The sequence below is a fragment of the Falco cherrug genome, chromosome 12 (genome assembly GCF_023634085.1).
Source record: "Falco cherrug isolate bFalChe1 chromosome 12, bFalChe1.pri, whole genome shotgun sequence".
NCBI classification, from domain to species: domain Eukaryota; kingdom Metazoa; phylum Chordata; class Aves; order Falconiformes; family Falconidae; genus Falco; species Falco cherrug.
This window is the reverse complement of record NC_073708.1, coordinates 19454582-19471778: the sequence shown is the minus strand read 5'-3', so window position 1 is coordinate 19471778 and position 17197 is coordinate 19454582. Positions and strand designations below refer to the sequence as shown.

At 38.7% G+C, this 17197-nt stretch overlaps 1 protein-coding gene across 2 annotated transcripts in view; it reads left to right on the top strand.

Moving 5' to 3' along the window:
* Positions 1-17197, top strand: part of PRKACB (protein kinase cAMP-activated catalytic subunit beta) — a 75059-nt gene that overhangs the window by 22090 nt on the left and 35772 nt on the right. The window contains exon 1 of one of the 2 annotated variants that reach the window (XM_005445507.4): positions 16632-16902. The exons of the other annotated variant lie outside the window; for it this stretch is intronic. Coding sequence (XP_005445564.1) covers positions 16716-16902 — 187 coding nt within the window. The 5' untranslated portion in view covers positions 16632-16715. Of the gene's footprint in view, positions 1-16631; positions 16903-17197 lie in introns of those variants that run through there. 2 annotated transcript variants of the gene reach the window in all.

The window sequence follows — 17197 nt, the reverse complement described above, 5'->3', positions numbered from 1 at the left end:
TTCAGTTTTAATTTCAGTTTGAGAATTGAAATGAAAAGAGTTGAGACTGTGAGATTGTGTTGAATCAGTTTTTGGCTTTTGACCTTCTAAAATTTAGTATCTAAACCAGAATTAAGGATGGAACTGTATGTAGTCATGAAATGTTGTCCTTGGATTTTAAATGGCTGAAAAAATAGGGCAGGGGAGGTATTAGGCTTTTTTCTTCTTCATGAACAGAGATAAGCCAGACCTCTCTCTATCTAGAAAAATTTTGCCTATGCTCTTGTGGACTTGCATTGTACAACATGTCTCATCTTTTGTCTGCTTTTTTTAATGAGGCCATAGTTGGCACCTGACACTTTTTTGTTTTAACATGGGAGAATAAAACTGTTACAATTGTTTGGGAAGATACCAGTGAAGATGCCTTTTCTTGCTCTGTACCTTACACTCGAACTCAGGTTTTCCCTCCATTGACAGTAATTGTTTGATGTAGAGCCCTCATCCACCTTCTTTAGCTCCGTGCTTCAGTTTTACCTCTGCCTTGTGTCAGCTCCCTAATGTGGTCTTGCATCAAGACTCAATTCATTGCCTGTTAGCCCTTCCTCTGCTGCTTTTTTTTTTTTTTTTTTTTCCCCTCGCCCTGCCCCCATCCTTGCAAACTTTTTGGTTTTGACCAAGTGTCAGAGGCATTCTGGTGAATTCTAGTATCTTATGTTCCCTGTGTTTGTGTCAAGGTTGTTCCTGAGGTGGACACTTAACAACAGAGAATAGGAATATATTTTAGTTTTAAGCTGTGTATTAACAGCTCATGGTTTATTTGACTTACGACAAAAATCAGACCTTATTAAATGTGGCTTTTGTTTCTGTATACTTTTTATTCTCTTAATCTGTGTTAAACAATTTAAATTGTTAACTGTCAGAAGTCTGCTGTTAATCCATTTTCTTGGCTGATGGAAAAAATACAACAACAACGTTTGAATTTGAGGATGTCAATTTAAGCATATGAAACACTAAAATAAGACATTATTTTTAATTTAAACAAAACCCAGTCAATTATATTTGAAATTATTTCCATATTTAAGCCTTAGTTTTATATTAAATTTCAGGCTACCAATTATTTTTAGACTACACTTATAAATTAATGAAAACAGATGGAATGTATGATTAGACATTTTGGCATATTGAGCAGTCAGGCTGAATTGAAAAATATTTGAATATATATACTATGTGGGACGAAATTATATCAAAGAGCTACTTGATTGCAAAACCAAGGGTGCACAAGGATGCTTTGAATAAAGGCAGAGAGAACATCTGAGCTTGGCCCCACTGTACAGCATGTGAGTATGTGGCTTCTTGTCTCCCCAATGGCAGTTATCCCAGTTGTGTGTGTGTGTACTTGTGTATCTAAATGTGAATTCACTCCTTAAGGGAGTGAAACAAGTAATTTCAATAAAAACTGTCCAAGTGAGAAGGAAGGGGAGAGAGGTTCTCGTTTTCAAAAACATTGTGTAACATATGTGTTCATATAATGATGCTCATATATGAAGTTCAGAATTAGAATATTTCCAAAGAAACACGGATTGCAATTTTTTTAATGTATATATTTGGAAGAACTTTTCATTGTAGACAAGGAGAGGATGTAAAGGTTCATGCTGAGTTTGTTGCCCTGCTGTATTCATAACTATTCTAGGTGACTGCTGGACTTTTATCAGGGTTATTAGTTGTGATTTTGTTTGGAATTCTACTCAAAGTATGCTTTTCTTGTCTGTATTTGTTGGGCTGGTTGCTTTAAGTAGAACAAAATTTGTACCCAGGATATCAGCTTTTCTTTTTCTTAGGGTGAGTGTATACATACCCTTTTTCCTTAGAGGAAGGAAGAGAAACTTTGTGTTTCAACATGAATTGCTATGAGGCTGCAAGTTTTCTAGCAAAGTATGAAGCTTTGATCTTCAAGCTGAAGTTGTAATTAAGGAGTAAGGTAAACTGATTTTAGGTTACACTTACAAATCTTTTCTGTGTAGGCTGTGTAGATTGTTAGGAAGGAACTCTGTAAGCTAAATCCGAGTGAACGTGTGTGAAGCAAGCATAAGAGAAGGTGGAAACAAATCTCGTATCCTGTATTTGCTTTTGGACAATTTGTCAAGTCTGCTTTGTTAATTCTGTGAAATAACAGATTGATGAACTATATACAATTTTAAACAGTCTTGGTGGAGTGTGTTCTTAAGGAGGTGCTTTTAATGAAGATTGTTCTTGAATCTGAACTAGCGGTGTAGCTTTTTTATTACGAGGGTAGAATAGAATATGCTGCTCTGTTCCTGGAGTTCATGAGTTGAGTTATCCTACACAAAACAAAGAGATAAGATACCTTCAGAGCTTGGTATCCATGTGATGTATTTTTGCTGGGTTTGGCATACTGCTCTGCATAGAGGCTGGTGCTGTACACTAGTCCAGTTGCTGCTGAATGTAATTTAGGGTTACTGAAACAGTTGTCATTAATGGAGTAAGGAATACTATTGTATTTAATCTGTTCTTAATTAGCTTGTGCACAGAGGTCTCAATGAACATATACCTGAAGATAATAAGGAGAGTAAAGAGGTGTAGTTAATCCAGTAATTGTTACAAGTGAATGAATCTCCAGAAGGAACAAAAAGTGAGCATGTTATAACTGTTAGCAAAACCCAGATGAATAATGAATCTCCTTAGTTAAAAGGACAGCAGCACTAGAAAAGAGCAGCATGATTTGAGTGAGTTCAAATAATTTCCTTTGTGATTGCCTTCAGCCCGTTTCCTCCTTTCTCTTTCTACCCATCATTCCATATCTGCATTTTAGCCACACAACATCCTTAGTACCTTGTTAGGTTTGGAAATGGAACATTAAGGACAGGACTAAAATAGTAGGTTCTGGAAAACAGATCAAAATGGGAACATATCTATTCATTCAGCCCTCCGAAAAGTTCTGTAAGAAACTGTATCCAGTGTGCCAAAGTAGTATTTTATTTCTCTGGATATAGTAGGAGTTGCATAGATTTAAGATGTACCTGAAAAAGTAATTCAAGTGTAGATTTCAAACTGAGTAGAACTTACAGTAGCATTCAATGTGGAGTCCCAAAAGCCATTCATCTTCAGAACTGGGCCATGTCTGACATTGTGAATGCCCAACAAACCTGCCAGGAACCATGCAGAGTTGCATTAGACAGCTTATTAGCATTGTTAACCTTTCACAACTTTTCAGAAAAATTAGGTACCAGTGGTGGTGTAAAAAATTACAATAATAGATTGTTTGCCTTGTTTGGCTGATAAATCAGTTGATAATTTCTTCTGAAAGTGTCACCTTTACAGAAGCAAGGGAATGGAAATGTCAGAATAGATTACCTAATAATACATAAGCAGTCTTTTTCACTTCATATAAGTATTCATTTAGGCTTTCATTTCTCCCTAATTAGAGTATTGGGTTTTTCCTATTGTATAAAAAAGGTGAGAAGAGGGCACAGTAATTGCAATTGCTAAGTTCATTCATTATTTTGATATTTCACTTAAAAAGGATGCCATGTGTTTCCTCCCCCCCACCCCGCCTCTGCAAGAGCGAAGGAAGGTGGATTTTATAGTGGAAATAAATTTAAAAATTCGCCCAATGTATTGCAAATGGTACCTCATTTTGGCAGTTTTCTTGGGTAGAGTTTAACTTGAGAGGAGTTGGAAGAAAACCAGACTCTTCCCACATGACATGTGACTCCCAGAAATAACAACTCTGTATTGAGGTTGTTAGGAAAAGTTGTGAGCATCTGAGACCAGCTCCAAGTGAAATGTGTTTGTTCTTCCAGGAGGAAGAAAAGAAGCCTCTGGCTAGTTGAAAAATGTTAGGCATTTTTCTCAATGGTTAGAGTAAATTAAGATAATAAATTCAAGAGTTAGCATGCCTTCCAGCTCTGCCAAATTAGAGGGATTTTTGCTTCCCAGAAATTAAAGGGCCTGCGTGATGCTATCATAAGGTAGACTTTACCTATTCAAAACAGGAATATTCAAAACTTCTTTTTTATGTAGCAATTATGGATAGGACAACCATATCACTGCAAGATTAAGGATAACATTCCCAGTTATCAGCAGGAACCCCCCAAATGGTAAAGCCTGCGTAGGGAAGCTCTCTGTTTTCCCCATGTACAATCTGCAGTGGAGGTGTGTGGTGAAGCTGTCAGATACTTGACATGCACATTTCTGCAACTGCAGACTTTTTGGCAGATAGGTGTCATTCAAGGATGGAAATATTTGGACATTTGTCATTGTTTCAATTCACAGATTCTGACCTGTGCAGGTTTCCTGTGTGCTGTTTGGGGTGGGGTTTCTTTGCGAGAGTTCTCTTGAATAGGAAAAATCAAAAGAAATACCAGTGGCATCTCTCCAAAGCAAACCAAAAACCTGTCTTTGAACAGTTACTTGTTTTTCTTGGCTTGCTTTCATACAGTCATCGCATAATAAGCCTAAACAATTCATAGTTAATCTGTGGAAGTTCAGAGTAAGACTCAAAGCTCTTTGGCTAGACATTGTTACCTCTTGGGTCTGTGACAGCCATTTCTTATTGGAGAGGTCTGTTGGCTTCTGAGGCAGAGGTGAGAATGGAGTTACAGGTGTGTAAATGTTGAGATGATTTCCATTGTCCTGAACATTTCCTTTCTTCATATATCAGAAAGAAGCTAGTGGAAAGAAAGCTGGAGAGTGAAGTTTGGTACTGAACAACGTTAACTATCAAATGCATTGGATCCATGCTGCAAAAATTTCTTTACCTTGAATGCGTGTGTTAGCTCAGTAAGCCAAGGGAAAGATCACTGCATGGCCAGATTTTGCTTGAATACAAGTTTGGGGTATTTGAATAACAGTGGTATAGAAAAGTCTTGCAATAATACCCTTGTTCGGGAGAATATGGGGTTAATTGTTAGTGCTTCGAGGTGACCTACTGAGCAAAGCTGCCCTTAGTGGCATTTCACAGTATGAAATAGTGATTTTCAGAATGCGTTTTTAATTAATGTTTGCTCCTATTTCCCTTTAAAGCAAATTAAAGGTAAAACCGGTTAAAATTAATGCACGTTCTTATATCTAATTAAAAATAACTTCAAGAAGATTTACTGGTTTACCTGTCAGAAGTTTATATTGCACTTAAGAAAAGAAATATTTTCAAATAAACATAAATAATGCTGAACTATGGAAAAGTTTGTTTTTGTGCAGTCTAATAGTGAGCTATAATAAAGTCAGCCAGCGTAATGAGATCCTGCTTATTAGAAAGAAGATCACTGATTTTTAAACAAAATGCAGAATTCTGAGAATTCTTGGAATAAAGATGTTACATATTACCAAGCACTGATTTTGCACTAAAACCGAGCAAAAACTGTATGTTCAGCACAGCTTGTAACTTATTGTCTGTAAGCTGGTGAAGGGCATCACTAGTTTCTTTTGATCTTATTAAAAAACCCCCTTTGATCATTTTGCTTTGAGAGTTAAAATACAGTTGCAAGGTTGTGGCTGCTTGAGGATACAGTATTGAGGAATTTTATCTTTTCTCTGCTGTAATTCAGACTGCATGTGGAGCTGTTATACCATGTGAATTGTTTGATTTTGTTCAGGGAATTATGCATAATGGTGTATTTAATCCATACTTGCTTCTAAAGCTTTTATCAGAATTCTGTTTGTGAATAAAGATATTTATATAGCAATGTTTAGAATCTTGTTTTATGAATTCTTAATTGTTAAAATTGTCTTGTATTAATAAATATCAAGGAAACAACATCTTGGCAGGTTTACTTTTAAGAAAAAGAAGGAAAAGAAATAGCTATGCATTTAATCTGGTAGTGTTTCTATCCTTGGAAAGTGCTTTCTGCTCTTCTGTGCTTTAAACAAATACTAGAATAAATTAAATATATTTGTAGTAATGTATTTTTTCTCATTAATAATAAGTGTAAGGTTGAAGGATAGATCTTCTGACCGTTCTGCCTACTGGCAATAGCATCTTGCAACAAGAAGTTCTCTCAATTTCAAGACACCTGTCTGAGCTGTAATTGTTTTAGCCTTTATTGTGAAGTAATACTTGAGAATGCCAAAGGATGCTGTGGACTGAGAAGTGAAGTGCCTGTTTCCTTACTGGTAGCTGAAAAACACATTTCATAAATATCAAAAGGAAAATGTTTCATTTCAAGTAATTTTTTTTTACTTGGTAAATGATTTTTATTATATCCAAATGTAAATACTATTTAAGAATAGATCCAGACTGCTAATAAATTCACCTTACATGCAACAAACTGGCTATAAATTGTAATTTATAAATTAAAACCTATCACAGGTAGTGAAAAAAGTAAGATCTGTGCATTTTGCTGCTACCTCACTAAGAAAAATAGCCGGTAATTAGAAAGTTGGTCTGTGAATTATTTCCCCTTTAAAAGATCTGAGGTATTTAGTTGTGTTTATAGAACACATTATAGATGAATCACAGAGTACTTACAAAACTTACTGTTTGTATCACAGTCTTCATACCTCACACTTTGGTCTTAAACCAGCAGATGGCATTTTTTACTCCATTTAAATGCAGACTAACATAAATTTGGTAAACCAAATGTAATTAACTTCAATATGTAGAGAAATCCTGTTGTCTGAGCTGTACTCCTGCTGCCCCTCTATTCATGCAAGTTCCTGTAACTGGGATACTGCTTGCTTAGCACAGTGTGTATTAGGAGCATTTAACAAACTTTGAAATATTCTCTTAACACGTTCTACAGCCTCTTGTCTTGGGGCCAGCAGCATCCTCTCTACTTTTCAGGCATTTAATGCCAATTTTCCAATCTAAGCTGCTGGGGGGGGATAGTGCTAGATCTATACTAATTCAGTCTTTCCCCTGTGTTGTAGAACACCTGAAGCTCAGCAGGCTGGTGGTAGGAGTGCAGGGACCAGGATGCTCTCCAGGGCAGTCTGTAGTCTAGCGGTGAGGTACAGGAGTACAGGATCTGTTCCTAATACAAGCAGAGGCATGCCCATCTCCACATCGAGTGGCCAAATGTTTTGTACTTTAGATCATACTTTATGAAAGCCACTATTGTCTTATAATCCACACTCAGTACTCCTTCATTCTGTGGAAAAGCACTATCCCTTCCAATCGAGTAACTTTGGGTTTGCTTGCTTATTTATTTGGTTATTTTCCTAATTGAACCTAAATGTTATATAATTAAGGAAAGGAACATTCCAGTTTTGGAGGCAAACAGAAGTATGAATGTAAAGTATTTAGCTCAGAGTGGAGTCAGTTGTTTTTGTTTGGGTTTTGTGTGGGTTTTTTTTTTCTCTCTAGGGAGTTTGCTGGTGATTTAAAATGCAGACAGGCTTCCTGAAAGAGGTCCTAAAATGATTCTAGTTACTCAAGTGTTTATCATTCTGATCTTATACTGTACAACACAGAATCTGGTAGTAGAGTGTAGCTACTAATATAGTAAAGACTTTAGTTTTGGTGAGCATTTTACTACTGTCCCTCCTCTTACTTCCTCCCATTATCGCATATCAAGAATTAGCTCTAAATGTGACCCAATATCTCTTAGGTTTAATCATAACTTATTTGAGGCACTCTTGACTCAGGGCACAGAATGCTTCATTTGTCCTGCGCAGTTTTCAAACATGAATATGCCTCTTATGGGGCAGTTCCTTAATATAGCTAGGTGGCTAAGCTGAGGAAGGATAGACCAAACCTGCAGATTCTAGAAAAAGTAGAGCTCCTCTACCCAAAGCTTTCTGTAGCCAAGGTTCCTCCAGAGCAGCTGCTTACCTGCAGGCACCTTTACTGTGTCTGCGAGAACCAGATCTTCAATATCATCGTTCTGATGGGAGATCGGCCAGAATTCAAGCATGTAGCTTCTCCTTAAACCCAGTCAGATATTGAGCAAAATGTCCAGGTTGTTCTTTTAATTCAGCAACTTCATCTTGCTGATTTTGCTGGATAGCCCGTAAATGCTCATTATTAATCAACAGTAGTAATTATTCTGAAGTAATTTAAGTGGACCAAAAGCTTTGTCTGAGGTTACTTTTTTCGGAGAGACAAAGTTACTGAAGTCATATGCTAAATTTCTTCAAAGTTTAACCTTGGGTTTTATTTTAAGTAAGTCTATACACTTACCTGTGTTTTTTAGACCGCATTTGTCCAAAACCAAGAACACCGTACTTAGTTTTGGCTGACAACTGTTTTATGCAAGTATAACAAAAGCCACTTACACAGGTCTTGGGGTACTTTTGCTGAAAAGTAACAGGGTTCATATGGAACTTCTGGTTGTTTGTCAAACTATCTTAAATTATGTTAGGAGGTAACTACGGAGGGTTATTTGAGTAGCTTATGATCTGGAAGGGCATGGACGAAACATTTCTGAAAGTACTTTCAGAAGATTTCTTGTACTTACGTGAAAGTAACTGTTTCAAAGATGGATCTTTGCTAAATTTTTATTATGGAGTGATTGTGTAATTTTTATTCACATTCTGAAAACCTCTGTCTTACGGTGTGACAGTTGGTCCACACCGTAAGCACCAGTGAGCACATCATCTTGAAGGAGGCTGTAGTGAAAGCAAGGAGGAGGGAGCCATGTCAGAAAGGAGAGAAGTCCAGTTCTCAGAGTTGGACGGTTTTGTGGAAGATTTGGCTTGTAATGAAAGAGTTCTCTGTCCCTTTCTCAACACTAGATTTGGGACTGTGCCTACAAGCTATTTGACTTCAAAATAGCCAGATAATGTGTTGATAGAGATGAGGAAACTTGATCTGCTGCCGTGGTATGTGTATGTGGAAAATCACATCATCTTTGATGATGAATTTGTCAAATGGTGACAAGAAAGCTGATGGGAAGAGTGAGAGCTTTTAGCTTCTGTGTGAAAAATCAGATGCTGAATTTGACACACACACACACACACACACACACCCCAGTTTTCAGTTATTTGTTTATTCCTTTTGTATCATCATGGATAAAGAATAAATGATGTGGTTGGACCATGTGAGACTTAATTTATGCTTCCTGATGGTGAGAGATGAAGGTATTAATGTCTGCTGCAATTAAGCTTGTGTACAGTAGATGCCAGTAGAGGCCTACTGAGTCAAAATAGCAATATGACCAGCATTTCCATAGCAACAACTTCCTCTTGGCAGTCCTATTTATAGAAGTGCTGCAGTCCCAGCTTTAGTACTGCTCTCAGAGGGGCTCTCTAGTAAGGGTTAAGCTTTTCAGAAAAAATGTACATGTAGAGGTACGCTAAGATTGCATGGGTTTACTTCCTTGTGTTTTATTAAACAGTGAAGTTACTGCCTATGTTTATTTTGTTTAGGTACATCTTGAAAAATCTTTGTTTCAAAATGGAAAGCCAGTCAATCAATAAGATATTCGCAAATACTGCTTTTCCCTTCTGCGTGTTTAAAAAGAAATGCAAGCTAGTGGCATAGTGCTGCATGCGTAGTGAAAATCAAAATACATCTGCTTTTCCAAGAGCCTTTTTCTGCCTGTATTTCTACCCATAATTCTTTGTGAAATATGCATGCCTGGCAAGACTCAAAATGGATCGCGTTTAATTACATAATTTGTGATGAAAATGTTCTTCATTTTCTTAAGCTATGAAATGGCTTTCTGTATACTTTGTTTTACATCCTTTTCTCTCAAGCTTTATATAACAAGTAGAAAAATACACATATTTCCTCAAGCTTATAGCAAAGAATGCTCTAGGCTCTTTAGTATATACTATTTAACAAATTTTGCAGTCATTATATGTTTATAAACTTCAGTATTTTCTAATTCAAAATGAGACAATTTCATCTTTATTAAATGTGTTGGCTGCATCTTTCAACCTGATGAGGTATTTTATTGGTCAATAAGAAACCTGCTAAATTCAGCAAGATCCTCAAGGTCTTACAAATGGAGGAACCCTCACTAACACTTTAGATCAAATAATTGCTCACTCCTTTTGTAATAAATAATAAATACTGAAGTTGGAATTTCATTCTTGAAACAACTGATGCATAAAGAAAAAGATGTGCTCTATCAAGCCATCGGTTTTGAAAACAAATAAATAAACTTTCTTTAACCTTTATTATTCATTTATAAGGGGTTTTTTAAAAGTTATTTTTCCATAGATTACAAACAAAATAAATGTGCAGGAAATGTCACAGTATGTCTTTTTGACTTGTGGATGAAGGCCAGTACTGGAAAGAGAAATACTAATTTTAGGCATTTAAAATAAGAAGATAGAAAAGAATATTTTTATTTGGCCCTTAAAGAGAAGTAGAACATGTGTAAACAGGCTGATTGAGATTTGGCTTCATAGGTAACCAGGAAAATACTGGGTTTCAAGATTTGGAATTAAGACTTGAAGGTGATCTGAAATGTGTTTTGCATCATGGTTCCATTTTTCAAAGTCCTGTCAAGGAATACAGCTAATTGTCTTAAAAACTCATCTATATTTTTGATTGCAAGATATTAATGGTTAACTTCATTAAACACAAGAGAAGACACTCCCAATTTTAGACATAGTGCAAGGGAATTTCACTTCTGTGTATGAAACTGAGTAGTATGGCATTAGATCTTAATAAATACATTTCAAAGATACCTAAGTGTGCTGTATTTTTTAATGTTTTTCTATTTGGTACTACTTTAAAGTTCAGGAATTTCATGGTGACTTTACTTGGGAGACATTTAAAATACTTTAAAATGATAATGTGTGTGTTTTCCTGTATTCACTCCAAACAGGGCTGAACAAATAATGCTGTTATTCAACCATCTACATTCTTTTTGACGAAAGGAGTGTGCTCTCTTTCATAATCCTTTAATTTTTAAGGCTTGACTGGTAGTGTAGAATTGCTTCTTAGAAGATGAGAAATGATGTTTTAGTAGAGATTATGAAAAAGAAATTGTCTGCATATCTACATTATTCCTGATTCTTTTTCAGCAAGAAGCTGAAAGAGTCTGTGGCTGGGTTTTAGTGCTGTGTGTTGTTACCTGTGCTTGAGAGATACACACAGGGCATCAGCCACTGGGAAATGTGCACAAGGTTATGAGCTGGCCATCAGAAAAAGTGTAAATGCTTTTGTTACCTCAGTGTTAGCCCTTTTCTATGGTTGTTATCATTATGTTGTTTTTTATAAATTTGTGGGAGAGTACCTTGAAGAAGTTACTGAAATATTATCAAAGTACTGTAGCTTAGACAGGTAATGTTCACATTCATAGCTGAATCTCTTACCCACCACTCTGGTTTTTTTGATGTGTTTTAATATATTGCCAAGAATCTCTTACCCACCACTCTGGGTTTTTTTGATGTGTTTTAATATATTGCCAAGATTTAGTGGCTAGAATTCAGTGAAAATGAAATTTCTGCCTAAAGGAAATTCTCACCATTTCAGTGTTGACTTTGGCTGCAATAAGAAGTTGGAACTTTGTTATCTCCTGTAGAACAGAAATTTGAGAAACCAGTTAGAAACATTGAAACAACTCTCTTTTACATTTTTCCATGTAACTAACACTTTTCTTAAATTGTATGCCTAGCTGATTTGACCCCAGTGTATTTGGGAGCACTTCAGAAGAGGTGGAGCTCTGCAGGCAAAGAACACCACGGTGCTGGCACCGAGCCCCTGAGCTGATGTTGCTCAGTCAGGCACCGGGTTTGTGAGCTGCCTGGCATATACCAGGTAGCCCATACACTGTGTAGCTTGGGTTTATTTTGCAATAAATATGAACAGAGGAGATTTTCAGCACTGCCCAGCCTTAGAAACTAGTAGGAGACCTGTATGGTAACTGACTAGTCTTAATGTCTTCAAACATTAATTGTTTTTTAAATAACTGATCTGAAGTAAGCAGGTTTTTTGTAACAGAAAGGTTTCCTAGGCCACAGAGACTGTAGAGTAAAAGTTACATAGTGGAAATTAAGTGCATCCTAATCAGGCCTGATAGTATATGGGTCATAGCAGTGCACAGGGGTTGATGCACACCTGTTCTGACTTTTGTAGCATTGAGTGGGTAGAACATCTGGATGTTCGTGGTCTGCTATTCTTCTTTTGGGATGGTGTGTGAGCTTAACCACAAGCACTGCACAGCTTTACAGTGGAGCTGGCTCAGGTTCTTCTTCCAGCTTGGATCATGAATAAGATGACCTCAAGTCTTGTTTGCATATATCTGTGTAAACATTTAATTGTATGCAAAGATTAAAAACATGTTCTAAGGAAAAGCAGTACTGGCTAGCAAGTGGAAATCCTAAAACAAGCAGAGCCACAGAATTTTGCCTTTGATAAAGCACCATCCATTGCTGGTTAATGAGCTTCTAGGCAGTAAAATACTATGTCAAAGCTTGTGGATTCTGTGCTTCATATATAACATCTGAAATAATTGGTGTTGATAAACTAATGTTGTGAAGATTTGAAACAGTAGTGTGTCAATAAGATGGAAGATTAAGTAAAAGGAAATGGAGGTTCCACCTTTAAAAATCGTGGACTTCAAATGAAGACATTGAAGTCCATGTGGGATGTGGGCTTCAGAGAAAGTCAGTGTGGTAGCATTTTGTATTATCATTGACAATGACAATCAATGCTGAAAATTTCCTAGATGAGGAGAGCGTGTTGCTATCTGTGCGAAAATACAACTAGTACTTCCTTTTCATGTTTTGCATGTGGAGGAGAGCTTCTGTAACAGTGTTTGCTGGCAGTAGTTTATAAAATTCTGGCAAATACAAGTTTTCTCTTAGGATATCTTCTAACAGTCCATTTTTTATAACCTGTTTTCACTTAAACAAGTTCACTTCTGTGATCTCGGAGGGTGGGTATTTCTGCTGCTTCTTTTGAGCACCTAATTCAAGCATCCAGGTTAGTCACTTAAGTGCATTCAAAGCTCTGAATTTTGGTGGGCAGAGTTGCTCTCTGACAGTTCCCACATCCCCCCCATTGACTCTAGAGGGTTGGCAGGCTCTAACTTACATAATGTGAAGCAATATGAATTTTGTAAATCACCCTCTTTCAGATCAGGGAAATAAAATGGTTTAGTTGAAGACTTGCATGAAAGATAAGATGCCAGTAGTGTAAAGGCTCAGAACCATGGGAGAAGAAAGAGGTACAGTGACCAGCTGCTCCACTTAGACATGCACAAGTATATGGGATCGGATGGGATCCACCTGAGGGAGCTGGTGGAAGAGCTCACCAAGATGCTTTCCATCATTTATCAACGGTCCTGGCAAACTGGAGAGGTCCCAGCAGACTGGAGGTTAGCCAATGTGATGCCCATCTGCAAGAGGGGCAGGAAGGATGACCCAGGGAACTACAGGTCTGTCAGCCTGACCTCAGTGCCAGGGAAGGTTATGGAGCAGATCATCCTGAGTGCCATCACGTGGCATGTGCAGGACAGCTGGGGGATCAGGCCCAGCTGGCACAGGTTTACAAAAGGCAGGTCCTGCTTGACAACCCTGATCTCATTCTATGACAAGATGACCCACCTAGTGGGTGAAGGAAAGGCTGTGGGTGTTGTCTACCTGGACTTTAGTAAAGCCTTTGGCACAGTCTCCCACAGCGTTGTCCCAAAGAAACTGGCTGCTCATGGCTTGGGCAGGTGCACTCAGCGCTGGGTGAAAAGTCGGCTGGATGGCCGAGCCCAGGGAGTGGTGGTGAGTGGAGTTACATCCAGCTGGTGACTGGTCACAAGTGGTGTTCCCCAGGGCTCAGTGCTGAGGCTGGTCCTGTTTAATGTCTTTATCGACTATCTGGATGAGGGGGTCACATACACCCTCAGTAAGTTTGCAGACAACACCATGTTGCAGGGGAGTGTTGATCTGCTTGACAGTAGGAAGGCTCTGCAGGGGGATCTGGACAGGCTGGACTGATGGGCTGAGGCCAGTTGTGTGAGGTTCAAGAAGGAGAAGTGCACTTTGGTCACACCAGCCCCATGCAACGCTACAGGCTTGGGAAGGAGTGGCTGGAAAGCTGCCTGGTGGGGAAGAACATTAGGGTGCTGGCTGACAGCCGGCTGAACATGAGCCAGCAGTGTGCCCAGGGGGCCAAGAAGACAAATAGCATCCTGGCTTGTATCCAAACCAGCGTGGGCGGCAGGACTAGGGCAGTGGTCATTCCCCTGGCTCTGGTGAAGCAGCACCTCGATTCTTGTGTTCAGCTTGGGCCCCTCGCTGCAAGAGGGATGTTGAGGTGCTGGAGCGTGTCCAGGGAAGGGCAATGAAGCTGCTGAAGGCTCTGGAACACAAGTCTTACGAGGAGCAGCTGGGGGAACTGGGGCTGTTTAGCCTGGAGAAGAGGTGACTCAGGGGGGACCTTACTGCTCTCTGCAGCTCCCTGAGGGGAGGCTGCAGACAGGTGGGGGTTGGGCTCTTCTCCCAGATAACAAGCGACGGAACAAGAGGAGATGGCTTCAAGTTATGCCAGGGGAGGTTTAGAGTGGATATTAGGGAAAAAAAAATTCACTGAGAGTGTGGTCAGGCATTGAAACAGGCTGCCCAGGGAGGTGGTGGAATCACCAACCCTGAAGGTGTTTAAAAACCATGTAGATGCAGTGCTTAGAGACATGGTTTAGTGGTGGGCTTGGCAGTCCTGGGTTAATAGTTGGACTTGATGATCTCAAAGGTCTTTTCCAACCTAAATGATTCTATGATTCTAAGATGAGCACGCCATCATACCAGGTGGCTTTGTTTACTGGAGTAAACAGCCATGGTCAGAGAAAATAAGAGTTAGTTTGGAAGGATCCCTGGATGCCCAGAAACTTGTGGTGAGTTACTGGGAAGTATGGCTGTACAATTCCAGAGGGGCTCTCCCAGCCCTAGAAACTTCACCCAGCAGGGAAATAATCATCATCTTGTTGTCTAAGTATTTCTTGTACTGCTGTATGGAAGGTAGCATTACTTTATCATGAAGTTTGGTTATATATGGGACATAGTATTTCCCCTCTACTTATTTGTGACTTGATAAGGCAAACTGATCCCCACGGTCTTCACTAGCTCTTGTTTCTGGCAGCAGAGCCTTGAACTGATGGGATGTGGTGGAAGTCAGCATTGATCTTGTGACAAAATAGGTGCCAGGCTGGCATCCAAGGTGGGCTGCAGCACCTGACCCTGACCAGGGAGAGCAGCCTGGTCACCAACAAGATAGCAGGTGCACATCCAGATTTGCAGACTGATGTGTAAAATGTAGGCTTTTAAATAGTTGGTTCCAAATCTTGAACCGAAAGGTGCTGGAGAAAAAAATTGTATTTCATGAGTATACCTGGAACCTGAAAGCAAAGGGCATTTCTCTGCTTTGAGTAGAGTCTAGAAATTTAAACTTGTGTTGACTGAGGCCTATTACAAAAAGTCTAAAAGTACCTGTTAGGAGGAGTGTGGCCAAATCTGTAAAGTCTGTCTGCTGGCATTTTTATTGTTTTTTCATTATTATAGGTGGTTTGTCTTCATGGTGGTTTTTTTTCTGAAGCACAGAGAGCTGTTATGAAATAGTTATGTAATGTCCAAGGAAGGATATTTGTGAGCATTTGAAAACTATTCAGTGAGAAGTATGGTGGTGAAAAATGAGAGGTATGTCTTTAACACATGTTGACTGTAAGACAGGAGACAGATTGTGGGAAAGTTATTTCAGGCTTTCTTAAGAATAGCCTAAATTTTTAACAAGCCACGTCTTATACGTGCAGAGGCTATACTGGGAAACCTGCCTAATGTACGTGTTTCCATTTTCACAAAAATGAATATTTAGTATTACCCATTGTAAGCATGCAGAATTACGTAATTTGCAAATTAATATAATATAATGTTAAATACAGCTTTCTATTTATTTTCCCTGCTATACACCATTCAACTCTACAGTTGAAAATACTCTGATTTCTTGTGAATGAAAAAACTCTTAGCAATTCCAGGAGACTTGTGTACAAGGCTTTTACACAAGCAGCGTCTGGAGCTGGTGACAGTGACTTTGTGACTCTCCTTCCAGCTGCCTTTGGAGCTGGGAGAGTGAGCATGCTGCTAGGTAAGGATCTGCCAGCGCTGGTTGTTCTGGTACCTTATCCCTGAAAAAGTTAAAGGCGTTTGGTTCATGCTTGGAGTTAAGTAGAACCCAGTTTAGATAAGTATAATGCAGTTGTGTTTAGATGTACTTTAGAATTCAACTTCTAAAGTCTGATTTTTCTCAAAGGAAGAAAAATAATACTTCCCCCCCCCAATAATAAAATGTTTATTCCATAGTTTTTGCAAGTAACCTCCTTGCTTAACATTGTTTAGTTGAAAACATGAGATTAGTAACAAATAGATTACAGCTGAGTGTTTGGCTGTGATGATGGTAGTACTCCATCTTAGTAACAGGGGAAGCACCGCAGAATAGTCACTTTTCTTTTTTTCACTCATGGTTGTGGTAAATTAAAAAAATAGATATATATCTGCCTTCTGATCTTCTGAACAAGTTGTTTGCAATACTTTAACATAAAATTACATTTAAATACAAAACGTGATTCATTAAAAAGCTGTGAAAACACATACTAGAGCAATTATTGTGTGTGTTTGGGTTTTTTTAAACATCACTTTTCAATTGACATGGAAAGAGACTTTCGGCAGTATAAACCAGTACATTATAGAGCTTTTCTTAACAGGAAGTAGAAGAGAGTAGTGGTTAGAAAACACTGCATACAGGAAGCTTGACACATGCATAGCTGTTCGTGGCTCTGGGTTGTCCAGCTCCCTTTAGATATTTTCTCTTTTGCTTTTGTAAAAGTCACCGGTCTGTATAGATGGCAGCTCAGAAGGAGGTACCTTGTAACCAGTGCACAGGGACGGCCACAGCACTGCAGAGACTGGAAGGTTTTGCTAATCGCCTTTTCCATAGGCATTCGAAGAGTGGTGTGCATGAACAGAGAACGGCTCTGGAAAATGAGAGCCATCATTGCTCTGAACTTGCTGTCCTATGGGACAAATCAAGTAAGTAGGGGTTTTTGTTTGTTTTACGGATAGTTGCTCTTCAGTTTGTCCAGTAAGTGAAGAACTTGCATGTTCGTAATCAAATATGAACAAAGATCTGTGATAGATTCCGAGGGCAATTTTACAATTTGTTACCTAAAGGTATTAATTTGAAGAACAGCATTTTGCATTAGGCAGGGCAAGATGGGGGGCTGGTTCATGGGCTATTGGCTGGCAGAAGAATTTATCCCTTGTCCCTTCTTTTCGCTTAAAGCACAGTTGACTTGTTTTGGCAAGCCCCCACCCCAATTTTTCC